The 25,340-nt window shown below is 38.1% G+C and overlaps 1 protein-coding gene across 5 annotated transcripts in view; it reads right to left on the bottom strand.

Annotated features, from left to right (window-relative positions):
* Positions 1 to 25,340, bottom strand: part of LOC132306109 (uncharacterized) — a 36,756-nt gene that overhangs the window by 5,376 nt on the left and 6,040 nt on the right. For 4 of the 5 annotated variants that reach the window (XM_059803346.1, XM_059803347.1, XM_059803348.1 and 1 more), the window contains exons 3-7: positions 8,773 to 8,891; positions 5,343 to 6,245; positions 4,971 to 5,259; positions 4,000 to 4,165; positions 3,688 to 3,793 (exon numbers count right to left, since the gene is read on the bottom strand). In XM_059803346.1, the coding sequence (XP_059659329.1) occupies positions 3,688 to 3,793; positions 4,000 to 4,165; positions 4,971 to 5,259; positions 5,343 to 6,245; positions 8,773 to 8,891 (1,583 nt within the window). The remainder of the gene's footprint in view (positions 1 to 3,687; positions 3,794 to 3,999; positions 4,166 to 4,970; positions 5,260 to 5,342; positions 6,246 to 8,772; positions 8,892 to 25,340) is intronic. The other variant, XM_059803350.1, reaches the window with a different exon arrangement.

Below are 25,340 nucleotides of genomic sequence, written 5' to 3'. Positions count from 1 at the left end.
AGGGCTACATCATTTTTATTATATTCTCTCTTAGTTTGTTTACAATGACCACCTCTATTTATAGGTGAAAGAATACAAGTGATAAAAAAAGAAAATACATTGATGGAGGATTCATAAAATCAATCCCATAAATCACTCATATCAATATTCTATCAAGGCTTGAATCATTCCTATAATCTCTCAACCTCAGAAGTTGGTACAAGTAGATTTTAACTCCAGTGTCCTACTTGAACAAAATACGAAGTTGTCGTGAGTCCGGTGAGTAGATCCGGATATCCAAGACGAATTTGAGACAAGTAGATCCGAGACGAGTTCTTCCTGAGTTCGGAAACGAGAGAGAAAGAGAGATATCATTGTGTCTAGGTAAGCCTACATTGTGGATATATATATGCATGGTGGGTAGTAGTGATCAGTTGAACAATATGTCTGATTCACTCAACGGATGGAAACTTTGACCCCTAATTCCAAAGCCTTCTTCTAATGCCAGTCCCAAAGAAACTACACAATCTGCAATATCAACCCCTTATATTGCAGTTGCAACTACAGAGCCAATCTTTTTGCATTAAATCTTCAACTATGTATATGTCATTTTCTCTCTCTTATTCTCCTATTTCAACTGAATTTCTTTCATATATTTTTTGTTCATCTTTTCTTTTCTTTTTTTCTCATATGTTTGTTGTTGCTATAGCTTCTACAACTAACTGTTCAAAGATATGATTACGCGTTGGCCAATTACAGTGTCAAAACAAGTCCGATCGAGTTGTAATTTTGAGTCTCGATGTCGGAAGTGGAAAAACAAAAGCAAGCATAATTCGATTCACTGAGAACATCATATAGAACCGGTATGTTGAGTGAGGACACGTTGCACCAGAGTTTGGCTTTAACTTCATGTACGTAAGGAAGGCCGATCAATTGTACTACAAAGGGGACAAAATGTTCGCGGAGCACGTGTTCTTTGAGCAACCCTTCTGGAAGGATTGAGCAGTAAGCCTGAAGTCTGCAGCAATTAGACGAAGAGTTGCAAGTATAAGCCTGAGACGACTGGAGTGGGTGTGAGATTTTTTTTTTTTTCTTAGTTGGTACTCACACACACATGCCTCCACTGAGGCTTGAACCTCTAACCTCCCTTTGAGAAGTAGGGGTCTGGTACCGCTAGGCCACTGGCGTATTGGTAGTGGGTGTGAGATTGAGTCACAGTCTCTTGTACTTGCTTCGAGATAGTGGATTCTTTAGCTCGAGACGGCTCCATGGTTTTTTCCCCGATTGGATTTCCACACTAAAAGCAAGCATACTTTGATTCATTGAGAACATCATATAGAACCGGTATGTTGAGTGAGGACGCGTTACACCAGAGTTTGGGTTCAACTTCATGTTCGTAAGGAAGGCCGATCAATTGTGTACTACAACAAAGGGGACAAATTGTTCGCAGAGCAGTCATGTTCTTCGAGCAACCGTTTTGCAAGGATTGAGGAGTAAGCTTGAAGTCTGCAGCAATTAGACGAAGAGTTGCAAGTATAAGCCTGAGATGAGTGGAGGGGTGTGAGATTGAGTCACAGTGTCTTGTACTTTGCTTCAAGATAGTGGATTCTTTAGCTCGAGACGGCTCCATAGTTTTTTCCCCGATTGGATTTCCACACTAAAATCATGGTGCATCTCTTACTTTATTGCACTTCATTTATTGCTTTGTGTGTTTGGTTTAATTTTAATTTGGAAAAAATTAAATTAATCTGAAAATTAGAAAAATGTGCGAGTTAAACTTTTTTACCCCCCCCCCCCCCCCCCTTCCCTTCTCTTTTCTAGGTTAATATTTTGAAAATAACTTTCACAACCATTCCGTATAGTGCACTGCACAAACTCGAATAAGTCTCTAAATTCCATGCCTTCAAATTTCTTTCTCGACTTCAATTCAAGTGCATTAAGTGCCAATTTACATATTTAATTTTAGGAAAAGTAACATTACACTTATGCCTTGCTCTTCTGTATCTCAAACTTGAAATAAGGGTCTCAATGAACTTAAAAACTGGACAATCGGCTATAAAAACTTCAGATTTTGACCTATAAAATTGTGCATGGAACATTTCTTCCAATTATTGCCAAGTATGGCTGGAACAGTTAAAGAGTTAAGAAAAAATATCATTTCTCAACCATGGTATGTTGTGGCCCGAATTTGGTGTAGGTCGCATCGCGACCAATCAAGGCCACACAAAGCTTTGGGGGTTCGGGGTGCTTAAGGTTTGGAGGGGAATGGATTGAGACATTGAAAATCACAGAGAGTGAGAGTGAGAGCTAGGGTTTGGGGGCTGAAACTTGTAATCTCCTATTTTTCGCATAGCGAAAACTTTTACCGGATCTCCACCGTGGATGTAGGCTTTGCCAAACCACACTAAATCTTTGTGTTCTTTGTAATTTGTTGTGTTTGTCGTAACAAACTGGTACCAGAGTATTCAATTCGAAGCAAGGATGGCGTCCAAGTTGTTGGAAATTGAGAAGTTCACTATTATGTAGGAGGAAGAGTTAGATCCAACCCTAAATCAATTTTCCTGCAGGCTGTTGGAATATAATCGGATTTGAATTTATATGGTCAAATCTGCACATTATCAGACCATTCAGAACCCTAGTTGAAATGTTATTCAATTCAATTTAAAAAATTATATATTTTTCACTTTTCGTTTTCTATCAGTAAGTAACTCGTGATTCCAACCGTATTTGAGCCGACTAAGATCTTATTATCATGCACCTATTGGTGTCCCATTAGGGACTTGAACTCTCAACCTTCCATTTTGAAAGAGGAAATTATCACTTGTGCTATGCCCTAGTGGTCACTCAAATCTGAATGAGAAATCCAATCACAGTTGGACGTGGCATTTGAAGGTAGACTAGATTTGATCCAATAAACATTCAAATTAGATTGATTAATTAAATTTTTTTATATTATGTATTATGATATTAATTGATATTTTAAAACCACAGTTGACAGAAAGGCAACTTGAAGTGCGAACAACAACAGGAATTGAAATGTGGAATGAAGTTCAAAATATAGGGGGAAACAAGAAACTGTTGATGCAATAAAATTGAATTTGAACGTATTAAGAAACTTTGACAAAACCAATATAAGACACTCAGATATTTGTATACAAATTCAATATTTATGTGAGTACAAATAATTTTAAAAGGTTAAAGAAAAGTCTTATATGTATGAGATTTCAGGGGCATAGAAAATTTATGAGATTTGTTTCTTTAGGTTTTCCCAATTTTCCTATTATTCTCGACAAGTTCCCTAAGAATTACCTCAGATTTTCAGACACATTGTTGAAACATTTGCAACCTGGTTTCTCAAAGTGTTACTTCAATAAAACAATTTCCTCACTCAAACCAAGTCTTGCAATTACACTCAAATCCCTAATTTTATATCTGCCTCAAATTAGAATCGGAGTAAATTTTTTGGATCCAAACTCAGCCGTTGGTATATAATTGAATTTGAATTCAGAGATCTGAACCGAATCAGACCCAATCAAAACCCTAGTTGAAATTTTGATGAATTCTAATTAATATATATATATATATATATATATATATATATCAATAAGAAATTCCACCTTCAAAGATAAATTTCAGGTTCCACCCTTGAAACATGCATGCTCTGTTCTATATCAATCGTGAAGTTGGGCAGGTTTTGTTGAATTTTACCTGTACAGTAAAGAATCTATATTGCTACCGCAACATATACAGCAAATCCCTTTTCTCACATGATCCCATTTGGATCCATCCATTAACAAATTGTCCGCAACCTCCTCTGCAATAGATAAAAGGCACCTTTAGAGGTCAACTCATGAATGGAGTGGTAAACCAATGCAACCACACTCAAGAGCAGAGCAGCAAAAGTTGCATACCCTAGTTCAAGAAACATTCCCTCAAACAAGAAACGAACATCCAGAAACAGGAAAACAAGAAAACAGGAAGAGAAGCAAATGAGTATTTGCATCAAGATTGTAAACAAACCTGCTGAACCTGCTGACCTATTCAGAGCTGCAGATACCTCTTGCCGTACGGAGCGCTGCAACTCAAGTTGCATATTCATGCAGGCTTCGAGCATCCTCTGCATGTTGTTCATTCGCTGCTGAAGCCTAGCCATATCAATTCTCAAATTGTTGATGATCTCCCACTCCTGCTCCATATCAGCAACAACGTTGTCTTAAGCTAAGAACAACAGAAATGGATATTCTAACAAGTGACATATCAGATGTTTTGAGCTAAAGCGGTAACCACCCAATCATACAGCGAAAGGCAAAAAAGATATAAATATCTAAATAGAGTTGTTCAAAAGAAACTTCGACCAAAGTATACATCAACTAGGTAGTTTCCCTTTTAGAAGTTCCATTAAATGTATAGCCCTGATCAAAATCTTGCAACACACAAAGAGAAGCATTTTACTGTCCGAAATTTCAACTATACACACATACATATGTTTCCAATTAAAGTAACATTCAAATGACGTATAAAAATAATAAATAAATAAGATAATTCCATGGTAGGTATTAGATGGAAAAAACAGAAAATTTAATGCATCAATGATCAAGTTTCAGTGTAAATAATCAGTTCCACCCAATCATACAGGGAAAGGCAAAAAAGGATATAAATGTCTAAATAGAGTTGTTCAAAAGAAACTTCGACCAAAGTATACATCAACTAGGTAGTTCTCCTTTAGAACTTCCATTGAATGTGTGGCCCTGATCAAAATCTTGCAACACGGAAAGAGAAGCATCTTATTGTCCGAAATTTCAACTACACGTACATACATATGTTTCCAATTAATGCAACATTCAAATGATATATAAAAATAATAAATAAATAAGATAATTCCATGGTAGGTATTAGATGAAAAAAACAGAAAATTTTAATTTAATGCAGCAATGATCAAGTTTCAGTGTAAATAATCAGTTCCAGTTTTCAACGAGGAAAGAAGAACGCACAATTCCTGAGCATGGATGCAAGTCATCACGTGGCCAATTAACATCCTGCAATTCCTGGTCCCAAAGTGGGGTCACTGGTGCTGAAGGGAGAACAAGTGGACTGTTGTCAACAGCATCTGAGTGACCCTCATTCTGATCTCCATCCTGCCCCTCCTGATCGTGCTCTAGGGTTGGAGAGGACAATGTTTCCCAGTCACTGGAAGCATGACCTTGCCTTTCCACATAGGACTGTATCAGTTGGTCTAGACTTTCACGAAAACCACTTTGAAGAAGATTAGAGACACTTCTCCTACAACAAAAGTGGAATTTCCCTTAAATTTTCATCATTTTTGAAAGGCATGCCAAAGGATCCTTAGTGATCAGATCACTTACCTGCTTGAAAGTTCTCTAAGTTCCAGACTGTATTCATTATCATCATCCAGGAAATAAAATGAAGTAGCCCTTCCAACTGAAGCAGTTCCGCCACCAGAAGGCCCTTCTGATGTGTTACCATTCTCATGCCACACTTCATGGGATTCTTGCAGATGACTGTGTTCTCCACCTTCGTTTTCTGATGTTACTTGATACCATTGATTAGCAGTAACTTCTCGCCAATTTTCTTCCATGCCTTCTCCAGTACTATTTCTCCATTCATTGAATTCGACATTGTCCAACTGTTGCCAGTCACTTTCCTCATTATCAGTACCTGATTCTTGCCACTCATCTATTTGAGCAGAAGTGTCCTGCCAAATCGTGTTCTCAACTGAGATGCCATGGTAAATATCAGTATGATTTGATGACCCATGGGCATCACTTTCCTCACTAAGCTCATACTGTTCCTGAAATACTTCAACAGCTTCTGATGGATGGAATTGCTCTTCACCTTCATTTCCTGAGGTTTCTAGTAACCATTCATCAGCAGTACTTCCCTGCCAACTTCGGCCCACATCTCCCAAATCATCTATCCTTTCACAGAGCTCAAAATTGGATGGCAGTTGTTCGTCTCCTTCGTCATTTTCTAGAACTTGTTCCTGCCAGTCTTCTTCAACTTGAGTAACAGATCCTTGCCAATTTAGATCTTCACCTATGCTGCCATCCAAGACATCTGCACACAACACATTGACGTTTCTTTCGCCATTACTAGGCTCAGCATGTTCAAGGTCATCACATGAACTGTTTGCTTTAATTTGTTCATTTCTGTAACCGTTAATGCCATTGTTGGATGAGGAATCGGACTGGATACTGCCAGCTGGACCATGAACAAAATTGTCTGATCCAGAGAGAAACCCTTCCCTGCTTTAAAAAATTGTTACAATCATGTGAAGAAGTCAACAGATAGATAATTTAATGTCACTGTAATTTAGGATGATTATATGCGCAACTACAGACAAAAATCCATTGCCAAAATGTCAAAATTACTTCATAGATCTAATATAACAACTCAATAACGAATACATCCAACACAGTGAAAGCATAAAAATCACAATAATCATATGCACAGAATAGCAATCATTGTTACTGCAGCTCATTCCTTATCAAATTCAATGAGAAATTGCCATTCTCCTGGCTCTGTTACAAATATTCAGTTCTTCAGCATAGATGGAAAAATAAAATGAGTCAGTAGCCCCACCAACTCTAATAACCTCTTCTGGATGTAAAAACTCATTTCTAGGTATTTCAGTCCTACCAATCTTGATCTCATCGCTACAACCAATAGAACTAGAAGTTAACAACCAATAAACTATGGTTCACCAAAACCTAGAAGGCATGATTGATGTAGTAAATAGTGTCTTGGAAAGTGTCTAGTCAAAGTTTAGAGTAGTAATAGTGGAATTGGAAAGTGAAGATGTTAAAGGAATATTGAAAATAGTAGTATTAAAGGATCTTCACTGAAATTTGGTTCGAAAATTTTATAAATCCAGTGTGATTCACAAAGTAGGTCAATGAGGGGTGATTTCAACACGCTTTGTGGGCGCAAAGTGAAGATGTTAAAGGAATATTAAAAATGGTAGTATTAAAGGATCTTCGCTGAAATTTGGTTCGAGAATTTTATAAATCCAGTGTGATTCACAAAGAAGGTCAATGAGGGGTGATTTCACCATGCTTTGTGGGCACAAAGCCTTGGTCACATTTATACTTGTGTTGTACAAGACAACTTATCGTTGTAATGTCACTTTATGCATTTTTTGTTTGCTTTGTTAAGGGTTTGCTCCCCTTTGAGCGCCTCTGTTAATACACATTTACTTATCCAAAAAAAAAAAAAAAATACTTGTGTTGTACAAGTAAAGGAAAATGGATTAACTCATTGCTTAGAGTTAAAGCAATGGATGTAGAATAAATATGCATGGGAAGATATGTATTAACACATAAATATGCATGTAAAATATAAATCCTAACATGTTAAATGATATGAATGCATGATCACAGACCCTACATTGGTTAATGCACAATTGGAAACAGAAAAAATACAATATAGAAGAAAGAGAGGAGAAATGCGTAAAAGGCCTGAATGAGATCAACATTCATTCACAACTCTAGAATTTATAGATAAAAAGAGCACATGCTCATATTACAAGAAAGAAAATTAAATCAAATCACAGCATTATGGCTAGACATATGCGTGAATAAAGTCAAACTCCATGATTTGTGGCTATCAAATCTCTGCTAATATGGTAAGTCATTCCATAAATCGTGGCTATCATATATGCTAACAGAAACCTTTTCTTTAACTGTCTTTCTGCTTTGATCAATAACCTACTTCAATAGATCGAACTCCCTTACGCTAGCATAACTAGGTTTTCTGATTCAAAAACAGTTCTATGCATTCTAAACCTAACATGTTAAATGATATGAATGCATGATCATGGACCATACATTGGTGAATGCACAATTTGAGAGTTGAATTTACCTTTATACACTAGTTGAAACTCTTGAAATCTCCGTTGCACCTTTGGATATAGGTAAACACAAACTGTGTGTATGGGTGTGGGTATGTGTGGGTGTGGTTGAACATTGTCAACTAAGCCCTATTGAGGGTTTAAGTCTCCATTAGGGTATATAGTATGGTTGTGGGTATGTGTGTATTGTCTGCCTGCCAAAACAAAATGGTTTCTTGTTATTGTGATTCTGGTTTCTACAGTTCAATGTCCTGTTAACGCATCTTTGCTATCAGATGCCAATCTCATGTATGTGTTTACGTTACATAACAGGTAGTACATATCAGGTTATAACATCTTAGTCAACAATTTGTAAAATGAGGTGTGGTTGAACATTGTCAACTAAGCCCTATTTAAGTCTCCGTTAGGGTAAATAGTATGGATGTGGGTATGTGTGTACGTCTACCTGCCAAAACAAAATGGTTTCTTGTTATTGTGATTCTGGTTTCTACAGTTCAATGTCCTGTAAACGCATCTTTGCTATCAGATGCCAATCTCATGTATACACTGTGTTTACGTTACATAACAGGTAGTACATATCAGGTTATAACATCTTAGTCAACAATTTGTAAAATGAACTACCGTGCACATAATAGTTTGTTTGTGCTCTTTTTAAAAGTCAATAAAATATCTTACTATTATCAATGACAGAACTAAACCCATATGTTGAAGAATACTGTAAAGCTATATAATTTGTGAAAGGTTATCTCGTAGTTGCCCTAAAATCTATTGAATTTACATGAAAAATAATTTTCAGATGAAAAAAATGATCAAATGCAAACCAAATACCTAGTAAAAAGAAAAAAGTACCAAGAAAAAAAAAAAAAAAATTACTTATGAAGAAAGAATATATACTTATCATAAATGTAGCTCAAAAAACTAAATACCTTAAATCAGATACAGTATGTCTTTGTCTCAGTAAACCCAATTCATTTGCCGCCATAGAAGTGGGTCTTTCGTCAAGGATCAATCTTTCCTTTCGCAAGAATCTACCCCTGAGTAATGACTGCAGAACAATAGCAATATCAACGCAGAGTAATGATACTTGGGCCTATTTCTTAGGGCTAATAGTCTGACCTATTTAATTCCTACCATCAGATGTCTTAAAGTTCCCCTACCAGAGAGCTGCTTTAATGCATCAGATGGTTATAAATGATTCGGTGAGACTATTGGTCATGACTATTCACTTTCAAAATCATTTTCCATCAATGCAGGATGAACTTTTCTATTCTTTATTGCAGAAACAAAAACTAGTTGAATAGCCACCAAGAGCATGGCTATTAATATTTAGTAAAAAAAAAAATATGACACCGGATGTATATTTCTGTTGAGAGGAAAAGGCCATGATAAAATGTTTTCAGCCATGACACTTAAAGTAATTATTTTCTAGATTATGAAATAACCCCATTACAATCAATTATCAATAAGCAAATGAAAATGCATTTTGTAGGTTATCAATAAACAAATAAAAAAGTATTTGTCAGCTTTTCTAGAGAGAGAGAGAGAGAGAGAGCAAAATGATAGCAAAATTGAGAAAGGGGGTCCAATTCCAACATGATCCCACAAAAATAAGCAACTATGACAATATCAATGTATCCAAGGGCACTGAAAGACTTCGCACACATGACGATTTTTTATTTATTTAACATTGTAGTTTGCATTCATCAAGCAAACATAATCTATATATATATCCAAGGATCAACCTATGCAGGCAAAGGAAACATGAAAGTCTTGCGCTACAAGACTTTCAAACATCCTTTTGCAGCAAGTCTTGTAGCATACTATTCAATGAGGCCTTGTCCTAATTGTTGTCTTGTCATTTGGATCACATAGATTGAAAGGGAGCTCACTGGGACACTTCCGAATCAAATAATTCCTACCTTTTTCAATCCATTTGGCATACATGATCAGATTGTTACGTCCATAGGACTAGGTTGACAAATTTCGTAGAACAAAACAAGTAGAATGTAATTTTTGTTTTACTTTTAGTTAGTTTGACTTACAATAGTTCAGATTTAAGTGAGAATTACCTCCGGGATTAAGACAAACTTCAACAAAGATTTAATTTGTCAAATTCATCAATGAAAGGGTAAAAAGGTAAAATTCACACTTCGGTGCAACATCTACAATTAGGTTCATGCATTGCACATTCATGGTTCATGATTTCAAAGTTTTTATAAACTTATTTTGAATCCAAAAATATGATTTTATAATGCATGATTTTTAAATCAAAGATAAAGTTTTTTTAAAGTGCTGAAAACCTTCAGAATGAGTGCATTGGAGTGTTCACGATAGATCGTGAAATGTGGAGATCGATCTCTATATACTGATTTTAGTTCTGAGCATTCTGGAGTAATGGCGATTAATGAAATTGCCAGTGTTGATTATCACAACATCCATCGTGGGAACTCCAGTAAGCAAAGTTTTGCTTACGATTGAATAATGATCGATCGTAGGTGTTAATCGACCGTAATTAAGTGACGTTTGATTGTGGCTAGCAAACTTAGAGTTCTAACAGAATTTAACTACTTGAGTTTTGAGCTAATTTACATACTCCTAGGAATTGTCTAAAAATACTAATGTTCTAAAAAAACTCTAGAGAGACATACAGAAAAAAGAGAGAATAGAACTTATATCATTTATTCATATTTTTTGAGAGCTCTTATTCTTTTATTTGTTTTTACACAAGATAAAAAACCTCATGTTCATTATATAATTTATATTTTGCTGAGTGTTTTTCTTGCAAGTAAAAGTGCACCAGATTTTTTTTTTTAACATTCATCATACAACGCAATCTACTAGATTCTCATTTGGACAGGTAATCTACTAGTGGCTGAAGATCAATCAGTAAGAGGCAGGTTCGAGTGTATTGAACGCTGTTGACAGATCAATTGATGACCTGATCTTCGAGTGTACTGAAGATTTATTGTTAGGTGTGTCTAGAGATAAATTAAGAGTTCAAGTGTATTGATCGTACATCTCTTTCTCTATAGTAGATTAATTTGCCGCACTATGTCCCGTGGTATTTTAACCCTAATTTGGGGTTTTTCCACCAACAGACCTGTGACCTAACGGTACAAGGCTCCTACTTCCCAAAGGGAGGTAAGGGGTTTGAACCTCAATGGAGGTAGTGGGTGTGGGTCCCAGCTAGGAAAAAAAAAATTGGGGTTTTTCCATGTTACATCTGGTGTGCACTTTTCTATTAATGTATTATTGTTTTTCAGTGTTTATTGTGTCTTTTCAGTGTTTATTGATTGCTTTTTCAGTGTTTATTTATTCATTGTGCATCTCTTTCTCTATAGTGGATTAATTTGCTCACTAAGTTTCGTGGTTTTCTAACCCTGCTTTGGGGTTTTTCCATGTTACATCTGGTGTGCACTCCTATTGCTGTATTATTACGTTTACTGTATTTATTGATATATGCACGCATATCTTTATTTGTCTAAAAAACAATATTACCAGATTAACGGTCAATTCTAATTGAATTTTAAATTGCTAAAAAGTTCCATAAGACCTATTCACCGCTCCTCCTCTAGATCTAGGTGATCAGAACGATCCTTGCACATTGTACTTTCGATAGTTATTGTACTGTCTGAGTCAAATCCCATCACATATGACATTAGGTGGGCCAAGAATAAATTGGTACTCGTGCTTTTTTTCATGAAAATCTTGTCTTTTTAATGAAGTGTCTCTATTTCATGGTAATGGCTTGTTAACTTCAATAAAATGAAAAAATAAAATATTATGATGGTTCTGCACTTGAACCTTGCCTAACTAAGAACCAATCCAACCCCAAATTGCTAGATCAATTTATTTATGTGATGTTGTGGCTCGATTTTGTTTCGGCCTGTTGCATGTGAATTGTAACTTTCTATGACCTTTTTTTCGCATGCGGGTTGTGGGCCATGTTTAGAACTCTCTTGTAACCCAGTATATAAGGGCGTTTAGGGCTTGGAGTGGCTAACGAGAGAATGTTGAAAATCATAGGAAAGAGAGTGCGAGTGATAGTGAGAGCTAGGAAAGAGAGTGCGATTGAAAATCACAGGATTTTCGCATAGTGAAATCTTCGCTAGATTTTCACCATGGACATAGGCTCAACTTGTGTCGATCCACGTAAATCTTTGCATTCTTTGTGTGTGGCGTGTTCACTTTTCTGTCGTGATTATTGTCTTGTTCTTGGTTTGTTGCGTTTGTCCTAACAATCTCTATAGACAAAAATACACCTCAACTAGGTTTGATGATGGTAGACTCTAGCCAGCTGAAATATAGGTTGAACTGACCATGTTGAAGTCATTTCAATAATGTTGAAAGTTTCCAACTTTTGCAGCAGCTATGAAGTGAATTACGAAAGTGTATTTTTATTAAATGTAGTATAATGGGAAGAAAAAAGCAAAGTCATTTGGATAACATTGGGTTACTTTCCCACTATGACAAAAAAAAAATATATTCACTCCATAGCACCAATCTAGGTTTGTAAAGTGAACCAAACTATTCAAGCTTGTTTCTAGTTCGGCGTAGAAAATTTTGTCAGGCTCACTTGAAATTGTACTTTAGAGGTATTCAATCTTATGTTGTGTGAACTGTAACTTTTTATGACCCGTTTTTCGCATGCGGGTTTGTGGACCCTATTTAGAACTCTCTTTTAGCCCCGTATATAAGGGCGCTTAGGGTGGGTAACGAGAGAACATTGAAAATCACAAGAAAGAGAGTGAGATTGAGAGTGAGAGCTAGGGTTAGGAGACTGAAACTTGTAATCTCCTGATTTTTGCATGGTGAAATTTTCACTAGTCGAACCACGTAAATCTTTACATTCTTTGTATGTGGCGTGTTTACTTTTTTGTCGTGATTCTTGTTTTGTTCTTCGTTTGTTGCATTTGTCCTAACAATTTCTATAGACAAAAATACACCTCAACTACGTTTGATGATAGCAGGCTTCAACTAGATATAATCTAATTGGTTGTATTTCTAGGCTAAAGAAAAGATGAAAATATACCAAAAGATTTATGTTCTCATTCACTTCTTTAAGTTAAGTCTTCTTCTGTATCATTAGTAATAAAAGTTGGTTGTATTTGAAAATTTGGTATTATCTACCAACAAGAGATTGAACACGAAACTACTTTCTTTTTTACTTAATAGGAACTTACATTTCTTATTCAATGAAGTGCCTACTAAAGAACTTTGCTAGATATATTCAATAAACCAAGCTATTCAAGCTTATTTCTAGTTCGGCATAGAAAAGTTTGCCAAGCTCAATTGAAATTGTACTTTAGAGCTGTTCAATCCAATGTTGAAGCTTTAACTAGATATATTTTAATTGGTTGTTTTTCTAGGCTAAAGAAAAGATGAAAATATAAGAAAAGAAGAAGTTTTGGGTTTTAGCGTCTTCAAACCGAGAGCCGAGAGCTATATTTATATACAAGAATAGGGTGCAAAGAAAGGAAACAAATTAAAGAAAAACAGAAAATATGCCAAAATCTACATGATCCCATGATTATAGGGATCTTATCTATAAACCAAGCTATTCAAGCTTATTTCTAATTCGGCATAGAAAAAGTTTGCCAACCTCACTTGAAATTGTACTTTAGGGCTGTTCAATCCAATGTTGAAGCTTCAACTAGATATATTTAATTAGTTGTTTTTCTAGGCTAAAGAAAAGATGAAAATATAACAAAAGAAGAAGTTTTGGTTTTTAGCATCTTAGCCAAGAGCTATATTTATATACAAGAATAGGGTACAAAGAAAGGAAACCAAATCAAAGAAAAAATAGGAAATATGCCAAAATCTACGTGATGATCCCATGATTATGGGGATCTTATCTACGTGATCCCATGATTAGGGGGATCTTATCTACGTGATCCCATGATAATAGGGATTTTATATAAAATATCTAATAAAAGGCTGAAAACAGCTAATAAAAATAATAATAATAATAATACAAATATTTCAACACTACCCCTCAAGCTGGAGTGAAGATATTAATCAAGCCCAGCTTGGTAATCGAGTAATGAAGTAAAGATGGACCAACGAATTTGGTAAACACATCTGCCGACTGATTAGAGGACCGAACAAAGCACGGCTTGATAATCCCCGAACGAACCTTCTCTCTGATAAAATGAATGTCCACCTTTATATGTTTAATCCTCTCGTGAAGAACATAATCTGAAGCAAGCATGATGGCTAACTTATTATCACAAAACAAGTGTGAAGACTATTTTTCACTTAGCCCTAGTTCCTCTAAGAAAGATCGAAGCCAGAGAATCTCACAAGTACCCTGGGCCATGGCACGATACTCAGCCTCTGTTGGAGATCTCGAAACTATAGGTTGCTTCTTACTTTTCCAGGATATAAGATGATCTCTATAGAAAGTACACAAGCCAGATGTGGAACGTCTGTCAGTCTTGGACCAAGCATAGTCTATATTACTGAAATAAGATAACTCAACCTACTAGAAGAATAAAATAATCTAAGTCCAGGACAGGACTTAAGATATCGAAGAATATGATATACCGCATCCATATAAGATGTATGAGGAGCATGCATAAACTGACTCACAACACTAACAGCAAAAGCCAAATCAGGACGGGTGTTGGTAAGATAAATCAATCTTCTTACCAAGCACTGATACTGTGAGGGATCAGAAAGGAGACTCCAGACTCAGCCGAGATCTTCATATTAGGATCAATAGGAGTGGAAGCAGGTTTACACCCAAGCATACCCGTGTCTCGAAGAAGATCCAAGACATACTTCCTCTGCGATAAAGAGATACCCTGCTTAGATCTAGCAATCTCAATTCCCAAGAAATATCTAAGTTGCCCAAGGTCTTTCACATCAAAAGCTTTAGCCAATTGAAGCTTTACTTGAGCAATCCCAAGGATGTCATTGACATCAACCAGTGGAGGAACAGTGGATAAAGCATATATGGTTAGAATGGCATCTAACAAACTCCATAGATAGAATTTAACGTAGCGGAAACAATAAAGAACAGGGTTAAACCCTTGAACTCACAAAGAACACACTCACAAAAGAGAAATTGAAATTATATTGATAATGGTGATGTCTGTAGACTTACATCTCTTGCCGTTATATAGGTAAGTCAAAATATAAAAAAAAAAAAAAAAGAAAGTATGCGTGAAATAATATTAAAGGGGAAATTTGAGATTTGATGGAGTAGAATCCTCCTTAAATCTTGCAATGGAGAATAATATCTTCTATTGCTGGCAACTACACCAAATCTCCTTTTGACTTTTCCTTATTTATTTATTTATTTCCTTCTATTCTCCTTACCTTTTCAGCCTCCCTATTTTGCGATGATTCTTTTGACTTTTCCTTATTTATTTATTTCCATCTATTCTCCTTACCTTTTCAGCCTCCCTGATTTGCGATGATTCTTTTGACTTTTCCTTATTTATTTATTTCCTTCTATTCTCCTTACCTTTTCAGCCTCCTTGATTTAGGATGATCCTGTATATTCAGATAATCGTGAGCGAGCTGTTCTACATCAGTCTCCCCTGCGTAAAAAGAACTCATCCCGAGTTACCCGAATCTGGCGGATAATATTCATGTATGTCAGCCCCATTGAAGGTAGAAGAAATGGCCATGTCAGTAGGTAAATCAATCACATAGGCGTTGTTGATTTTCTTTAGAATCTGGTACGGACCATATTCCTTGGCTTGTTGTATGTTCCCACTGGAAACCTCTCTTTTCTTAGATACACCATAACCAGGTCCCCCCTTCTTCAAATACTCTTTTCCTTTGTCTCTTGTCAACTGTTGCCTTGTATTTGGCGTAAGTTTCCTCTAGATGTTTCTTAACACTCTCCTGAATGGTCTTAATGTGCTCAGCCATTTTCTCTGCAACAACACTCTTCACCGGTAACTTCGGTGATACCAAATCCAAAGCAACTTTTGGAGGACAACAATACACAACTGCAAACGGGGATTTGCCAGTGGACTTGTTAACCATGCAATTGTAAGCAAATTCTACCTGGGCAAGAGCAAGATCCCACTGTTTTGGTTTCTTTCCTGAAATACAACGAATTAGATTTCCAAGAGTCCTATTCACCACCTCTATTTGGCCATGCAATTGTAAGCAAATTCTGCCTGGGCAAGAGCGAGATCCCATTGTTTTGGTTTCTTTCCTAAAATACAGCGAATTAGATTTCCAAGAGTCATATTCACCACCTCTGTTTGGCCATCAGTCTGGGGGTAACTGGTGCTACTGAAATTAAGAGAGGTATCGAATCTCTTCCATAAAGTCCGCCAAAAGTGAGATAAAAACATGGTGTCACGATCTGAGGTAATGAACTGTGGCACCCCATCTAAACGAACCACCTCCTTAAAGAATAAATTGGCCATTTGGACTACATCGTTCGTCTTCTTGCATGCAATAAAATGGAACATCTTGGAGAATCGATCGACCACCACAAAAACAGAGTCTGCTCCTCGCTGCGTCCTTGGCAACCCTAGAACAAATTCCACGGATAAATCCTCCCATGGAGCATCTGGAATAGGCAGCGGTGTTTAAAGACCAGTATTCTGAGATTGGCCTTTATTAGTTTGGCAGATTGAGCACCGCCGCACATGGTTCTCCACGTCACGCTTGAGTTGTGGCCAATAATACCGTTCTTCTACCAACTCTCGCGTCTTATCACGCCCCAAATGTCCTCCTAATCCTCCTCCATGCAATTCACGAACCACTTGCTCCCGTAAAGAGCTCCATGGAATACACAACTAATTGCCATTAAAGAGAAATCCTTCTTGCATGTGCAACCCTTTAAAAGATTGGCTCGTTTTATATGCTGCCCAAGCTTGGCCAAAATCTTCGTCAACCTCATATAACTCCTTCAGGCATTCGAACCCTGTGATTTCAGCCCTCATAGTTACTAAGAAAGCTGCTCTCCCACTTAGTGCATCTGCAACTTTGTTCTGTTGGCCTGACTTGTGTTTTAGCGAGAAGGTGAATCGTTGGATATAAGCCGCCCATCGTGCATGCATCCAATTGACACTGTTTTGATTGTTAATGGATTTCAGTGCTTGGTGATCTGTAAACAGCACGAACTCTAACTGGATAAGATAATGCTCCCGTGTATGCAAAGCTTGCACCACCGCATAGAATTCCAACTCATAGGTAGTCCACTTCTTGCGTGCTTCACTCAGCTTCTCACTGTAAAACGCTACTGGCCTTCCTTCTTGTGATAGAACTGCTCCGATTCCTACTATTGAGGCATCACAATCTACCTGAAATAGCATCTCAAAATCTGGAAGGACTAAGATTGGGGCTGTTGACATTTTTTCCTTGATTAAGGCAAAACTTATCTCAGATTCCCCTCCCCATTGGAATTTTCCTTTCTTCATGTATTCTGTGATGGGAGCCATAATACTACTGAAGTTCTTGATGAACCTTCGGTAGAATGTGGCTAAGCCATGGAAACTGCGTACTTCTCCCACATTCTTCGGCATAGGCAACTCCCGAATGGCCCTCACCTTCTCCTCATCTACCCGAATGCCATCACTACAAACCACATAGCCGAGGAATACTAGGCTTGGGGGTCACAAAGCTACACTTCTTCAGATTAATGAACAGTTTATTCTTCTACAAAGCTGTTAATACCTCTCTCTCGTGCAAAAGGTGTTCTGCCTCTGTTTGACTATAAACCAAAATATCGTTAAAATAAACAACTACAAATCGACCAATAAATGGTTTGAGTACCTGATTCATCAACTGCATGAAAGTACTTGGCGCGTTGGATAATCCGAATGGCATGACTAACCACTCATACAGTCCTTTTTTTGTTTTGAACGCCGTTTTCCACTCATCCCCAGGGTGGATTCTGATTTGATGGTATCTCTTAAGGTCCACTTTGGTGAAGACTTTCGATCCCACCAACATATCCAGCATATCATCCAACCGTGGAATGGGAAATCTGTACTTGACAGTGATTCTGTTAATTGCGCGACTATCAACGCACATTCTCCAGCTGCCATCTTTCTTCGGTACTAGTAAGGCCGGAACAGCACATATCCAGCATATCATCCAACCGTGGAATGGGAAATCTGTACTTGACAGTGATTCTGTTAATTGCGCGACTATCAACGCACATTCTCCAGCTGCCATCTTTCTTCGGTACTAGCAAGGCCGGAACAGCACATAGGCTCATGCTCTCCTGAATCAACCCTTTCCTTAGTAATTCTTCCACTTGCTCTTGTAAGATCTGACTCTCGTTGGGACTCATTCGATAATGTGGTAGATTTGGCAGGCTCGGCCCGGGCACCAAGTCAATGTGGTGCTGAATGTCCCTCATGGGAGGGAGGCCATCAGGTAAGTCTTCCAGCACCAACTCACTAAACTCCTGCAATAATGGCCGCACTATTGCTAGTACTATAAAAGGAGGTTGTTTAACTACTTCCCCTTGCACATAATAGCAAAGATTTCAGGGGCAGTTGTTACTTCGCCCGTAAATTCCTCACTGTTGATCAACATAACTGAATTTCCTTTGGGAAATTCGGCTTCTTTCATCGGACCCAAAACAATCTTCTGACCATTCTTATATAGAATATACGCGTTGTCTCTACAACGATGAGTGGCATCAACATCAAATTGCCATGGTCTGCCCAATATCATATGGCATGCATCCATGTCGGCATCACAATGCACCTCCTCTGCATATGTTTTCCCAATTAAGAATGGAACGGTGCAGGTTTCAGTTACTCGCGTTTCTAAGCCTTTCTTGATCCATCCAATTCTGTATGCATGGATATGTTTCTCTATTTTAAGCCCCAATTTTCGAACCATTGTTAAGGAAACAATGTTCTCACTACTGCCGCTATCAATAATGTCACATACCTTATGGTTAACAGTGCAACGTGTACAGGACACATTATGACGCTGCGGGTGCTCCTCCTTCTTTGGCGTGAACATCAACCTCCTCACAACTAAAGAGTGGGACAACAACTCGCCATTGTCTCCTTCAGTCATCTCTTCTTCTTCAAAGGTAAGGAACTCACCTTCCTCACCCTCACCTTCCTAATGCTCGACCAGATTTACTGTCGATCACTTGGGCCAATTGTTGGATTTATGGCTAAGTTCTCCACATCGAAAACACTTGCCCATACTTGGGTGTGCATAGGGATTTTCTCTCGCAGCTAGGGCTCCCCTCCCAGCAGGTCCTATGGGTGCTACGGGTTTGGCCTTTGTTGGACCATCTCCAATGCCTCGCCATGTCATTGGAATAGGGGCTACCGTGGTTTGTTTACCCATGTCATTGGAATAGGGGCTACCGTGGTTTGTTTACCCATGTCATGTGTAGGACGTTGGATATTATATGAACCACGAGACCGATTCTTTGACTTCTCCAGTAACAATTCTGCTCTCTCTGCCGCCGTGACAATCTCAAACAGTTTGAATAACGGTTGCAGCGCCACTTTCTCTTTAATATCCCATCGTAACCTGCCTTTGAAACGGGCCACCATGCTAAATTCGGGTTCCACCAGGTTGTTACGGGATGACAACCGATAAAATTCTTCAGCATATTCAAAAATCGTTCTACTTCCCTGCGTGCAGGACTGATATTTCTGATAAAGAACCTATTCGTAATCAGGGGGTAAATCGAGCTTTCATCAACTTCTTCATCTTAACCCACGTACGTAGCGGATCCTTACCCTCACGTGCACGGGTAGTTTACACTTGATCCCACCATGCTGATGCGCCGTCTTTCAACTTATAGGCCACGAGTTTGACTTGCTTCTCCTCCTGGGTTTTCATATAGTCAAAGAAACATTCAACTTCACTAATCCAGTCCAAGAATTCTTCAATACGAAGATGACCTTGAAAGGTGGGTAGGTCAATCTTCATACGAAAATCCCTGGAATCATCAATTTCCCATCGACCTCGATTATCTCCAAACACCTGTACGGCTCGGTGGTTACCAAAACTGACATTTTCCTCATAGGCTGATTGCCTATTCGGTGGGGTTGGGTTGCAATTACCAGCAGGACATCCATGATCACCATAGTTGGGCAGCCTGTTGTTCTCGCGGTTAAGTTCTACCATTGTCAATCTCGCCAATATTTGACGCATAGTTTCATGCATATCAAGCAAGGTTCGATTAACGTTGGTCTGGAACTCAGTAAACTTAGCCCTCAAAAGAGCTACTCCATCACGATCACCGTCGCTAGAGGCGTTGCTTCCATCTCATGAACCGACAATCAAAAACAAAGGCGAATCTTGGATTCGGAACCTTGCTCTAATACCAACTAACGTAGCAGAAACGATAAAGAACGGGGTTAAACCCTTGAACTCACAAAGAACACACTCACAAGAGAGAAATTGAAATTATATTGATAATGATGATGTCTGTAGACTTACATCTCTTGCCTTTATATAGGCAAATCAAAAATAAAATAAAAAAAGAAAGTATGCGTGAAATAATATTAAAGGGGAAATTTGAGATTTGATGGAGTAGAATCCTCCTTAAATCTTGCAATGGAGAATAATATCTACTATTGCTGGCAACTACACCAAATCTCCTTTTGACTTTTCCTTATTTATTTATTTATTTCCTTATATTCTCCTTACCTTTTCAGCCTCCCTGATTTGCGATGATTCTTTTGACTTTTCCTTATTTATTTATTTCCTTCTACTCTCCTTACCTTTTCAGACTCCCTAATTTGGGATGATCCTGTATGTTTAGATAATCGCGAGCGAGCTGTTCTACATCAGAATTACATCACTGAAACGGCAGAACCAAGTTCTGGAAGATTGTTTTAACCCATACAAAGACTTTTGCAATCGACAAACCTTTCCAACATACTCCCCTCAGCCCAAAAACTAGGCAGAGGATCCATATAAATAGTCTCAAGAAGATCACCGTAAAGGAAAATATTCTTCACATCAAGCTGATGAAGAGGCCAATTGTGAGAGGCAGCCAGGGAGACAAGCAAATGAACTGAGGTCAAGAGCGAAGGTATCATTAAAGTCTTTACCAGGAATCTGAGTAAACCCTTTAGCCACCAAACGGGCCTTATACCGATTAATAGAGCCATCGGCCAGATATTTAACATTGAATACCCATTTGCAACCAATAGTCTTTTCACCAGAAGGGAGAGATACAAGCTCCAATATTTCATTTTGCTGCAAAGCATCCATTTCTACCACCATAGCAGACATCCAATTGGGATTTCGGAGAGCCTCAGAGACATTTCTGGTGGAAATGGAATCAAATTTGCCTAGAAAGGCTTGATAAGACCTTGAAAGACCATCATAAGAGATATACTGCGAAATAGGATGATCAGTACTACAAGTGAATCCAAATCGAGCAGGGGGGTTTGCAGTACCGAGTGGGATACCGAGACTCAGGAACAGGATCAGGGAAATGTAAAGGAGAGAGAGGAGATGTACCTGAACCTATATCTGAGGAGGATGAAGGCAGTGGAGGTGGGGCACAATGGCGGCGAGAATAGACCTGCAAAAGGGGTGAGGAAACCACAAGAGAAGACTCTTCTTGAAAAATAATAAGAGGAAGAGCAAGAGGAGAAACCTCTTGATCGGAAGTAGAATTTTCCTCCAAGATAGTGTTAGAACCATAAAAAGGGGTATGCTCATGAAAGGTGACATCAAGAGAGTGAAGGCAGTGGAGGTAGGGCACAATGGCGGCGAGAATAGACCTGCAAAGGGGGTGAGGAAACCACAAGAGAAGACTCTTCTTGAAAAATAATAAGAGGACGAGCAAGAGGAGAAACCTCTTGATCAGAAGCAGAATTTTCCTCCAAGATAGTGTTAGAACCATAAAAAGGGGTATGCTCATGAAAGGTGACATCAAGAGAGTGATACATATGTTTGTGTACATGATCATAACACCGGTAACCTTTTTGATATTGAAGAGTATCCTAAAAAGATACATTTAATAGCCTTGCCATCAAGTTTAGTACGAGAAGGTTTACGATTCTGAACAAAACATGTACATCCAAACACTCGAGGCATGATGTAAAAAAGAGTATTATCAGGCTGAAGCACTTGTAAGGGGGCCTTACCATTTAATACTCTGCTAGGGGTACGATTAATGAGAAAAGTAGCTGTAAGAACCGCCATGTGCCAGTATCACTTTGGCACATTTATACCACTTAAAAGACATCGAACAACTGACATTGGTTGACGATTTTTACGCTCTGCCACACCATTGTGTTCAGAGGTACAATTTAATACTATACTAGGGGTACGATTAATGAGAAAAGTAGCTGTAAGAACCGCCATGTGCCGGTATGACTTTAGCACTTTCATACCACTTAAAAGACTTTAGCACATTCATACCACTTAAAAAGACATCGAACAACTGACATTAGTTGGCAGTTTTTATGCTCTGCCACACCATTCTGTTCAGGGGTATATGGACAAGTAAGTTGATAAAGAATACCCTATTGGTTAAGTTGAGACCAAAACTCATTGGAAACATATTCACGACCATTGTCAGACCTAATATTCCTAACAACAGTTTTATATTGAGTTTTGATCATTTGGAGGAATTGAGTGAACAAGGGAAAAACTTCAGATTTCTTTTTAAGTAAATATACCTATGTGCAGCGGGAATAATCATCAATGAATATGACATAATAACGATGCCCCGAAAAAGCAGTAATAGGAGAATGACCCCACACATCAGAATGTATGAGATCAAACATACTAGGTGGACGATGCATATGAGAAATAGAACTAGTTCTAGTATGTTTAGAATGCTCACAAATCTCACATTGAAACTTATTATCCCCTTACAAGCCGTTATTAATGAAGGGAAAAGCAGACATAAATATTGAAAGTTTACATGCCCAAGGCGAGCATGCCATAAATTTAAAGTCTGAAAAGAAAAGTCATAAGATGTAGAAACTGAAAGAACAGAGGCTTAGGCTTGAAGCAAGTGGAGGAGGTGTTGGTGGAGGATCCCTAAAGTAGTAGAGACCATCGTGCTCATATCCCCTGCCAAAAATCCTCTTCGAACGCAAGTCCTATAAAACATAGTAATGAGGAAAGAAAATCACTGCACAGTTTAATGATTTGGCAAGTTTGCTAACAGATAGAAGATTAAATGCAAAGTTAGGAACATGAAGAACAGATGGCAAAATAATATTAGGGGATAGATGAACATCTCCTTTACTAGGAATAATGGTGGTTGACCCATCGGCTAAACTAACAGCCTGATTAACATGGGTAACGAGAGTAGAAAATAATGACAACTCACCAGTCATGTGATCATTGGCTCCGAAATCCAGAACCCAAGTAAGTCTTCCTATTTTAACATGAAAAGCAGAAGGAGTACCTGTAACTATAGTAGCCATGGGAATAGAAGAACCAACCCTGGTAGATAAAGCTCTAAACTGCTCCTGAAGCTGACCAATCTAGGACTGTAACTGATTAAAGTCCTGAAAAGATGGTCTAGGAGGAGTTGAAGCAGGAGGGACAATAATCTGTGGAGTAGTATACCCACCAATAGTACCGGCTACTGTGGCAGTGTGGCCACCACTAGAAGGACGATTGCAAGAAAATTTCTACTTCCGCTTGGGATAAAACTTAAAGCAATGATCATTTACATGATCCGTGGCTCCACAATGTTGACAAATAACCTTTCCCTCTGAAAGTCTAGAATTAGCAGCAAGAGCCATCTAATCACTTGGAGTCCCTGGTAAACCTACTCGCTGAGAGATCTGACGTCTATGCTTCTCATGGTCAACACTAGCGAAGGCAAAATATAAATCAGGCATAGGAGAGGTGTTTATGATCTGAGTTCTAAGAGCATCATACTTAGATCATAAACCCATCAAAAACTGGTAGGTATGCTGGCGGTCCAGTCTCTTAACCAAAAGACAAGAGTTGCAGCTTCTCCAGAAAAATCGGAGAGAGTTTCATACTGTGTTTAATTCTTCCCACCTAGACTGGAGGTACCCAAATTACTCTGATACTGACAGCTTGAGTGTCTCCTGAGATGCATGAGCAATCTCCAGATAGAGTTCAAAGATACGAGCGTCATTGTGGGAATAGGCATACATCTTGTTAAGGGCTTGCCACAGACGAAAAACGGAAGTGTGAAACGTGAACATGTTATAGATATGCTCCTCCATTGAGTTGAAGATCCAACCCAGAATGGTGCACCTGTCCATGTCCCATGCAATATATTTAGTATCCGTCTTTTTCGGTTCCTTGACTAGACCCAAAAGCCAACCAATTTTCCCTTTCCCTCCAATATAGAGTTGAAGAGAACAAGACCAAGATACGAAGTTGCGCCCATTCAAGAGCACACTAGTAACCTACTATGCCGGAGTATGATGCGTCAAAGATAGAGTATGATGGACCGAGGATAAAGTGTCCTTTTGGCCACTAGAATCAATCATAGTACCAAAATAAAGCTGGTCCACACGTCAAAGCAGGAGGAAAGAGAAAAAAACAAGGCCGGAAAAATCGGCACTTTCCTCCAAATATGCTGCCGAACAGACACCGGCAGCCCATAAAGAAAAAAAAAAAACAGCAGAAAGACCCTTAGGTCATAAAAAACCTAAGGGAATTTTCCTAAAAAAGGAGTAAAAAACAGAGGGTTACCCGAGGGAGAGAGAAGGTGATGGCGTTGGGGAGGAAGATGGGGAGGCGAAGGTTTTTGTTTTGCTCTGATACCAAAAAGAAGTAGTTTTGGGTTTTAGCGTCTTCAAACCGAGAGCCAAGAACTATATTTATATACAAGAATAGGGCACAAAGAAAGAAAACCAAATCAAAGAAAAATGGGAAATACGCCAAAATCTACGTGATCTCATGATTATGGGGATCTTATCTATATAATCCCATGTTTACGGAGATCTTATCTACGTGGTCCCATGATAATAGGGATCTTACATAAAACACCTAATAAAAGGCTGAAAACAGCTAATAAAAATAAAAATAATAATAATACAGATAGTTCAACAATAACAAAAGATTTTTGCTCTCGTTCACTTCTTTTAGTTAAGTCTTCTTTTATAACATTAGTAAAAAGAGTTTGCTTTGAAAATTTTGTATTCTCTGCCAACAAGAGATTGAACAAAAAGACCACCTTTTTTTTTTACCTAACATGAACTTACATTTCTTATTCAAAGAAGTGCCTACTAAAGTACTTTGCTAGATATATTCAATAAAGCAAGCTAGGCCTGAAAGCTAAAAAAATAAATATGAAAAAACAAAGAAGAAAGAAATGTTTTTTTATAGCAGACCACGAATTATTAAATAGGCCTTAACTTTAAACATTGTAACGGAAGCCTGGGACTATTATCTTAAAGAAATATAGAATACGCATTAAACATAAACTAACAAATGTCCAATCTTACATGTAAACTAACAAATGTTCAATACCCCAAAGGGTTGGCCTAGTTGGAAAAGACTTTGGCCCTGGTGCCTTATGAATCATCATGTCTTAGGATCGATTCCTACTAGGTGCAAACAATACCTT

Source organism: Cornus florida, unplaced genomic scaffold (assembly GCF_030987335.1).
Source record: "Cornus florida cultivar Cherokee Brave unplaced genomic scaffold, ASM3098733v1 CherokeeBrave_3.0.0_Hap2_Chr05, whole genome shotgun sequence".
In the NCBI taxonomy this organism is placed as follows: Eukaryota; Viridiplantae; Streptophyta; class Magnoliopsida; order Cornales; family Cornaceae; genus Cornus; species Cornus florida.
The sequence above is the reverse complement of the archived record's forward strand: the minus strand, read 5'-3'. Positions and strand labels throughout refer to the sequence as shown.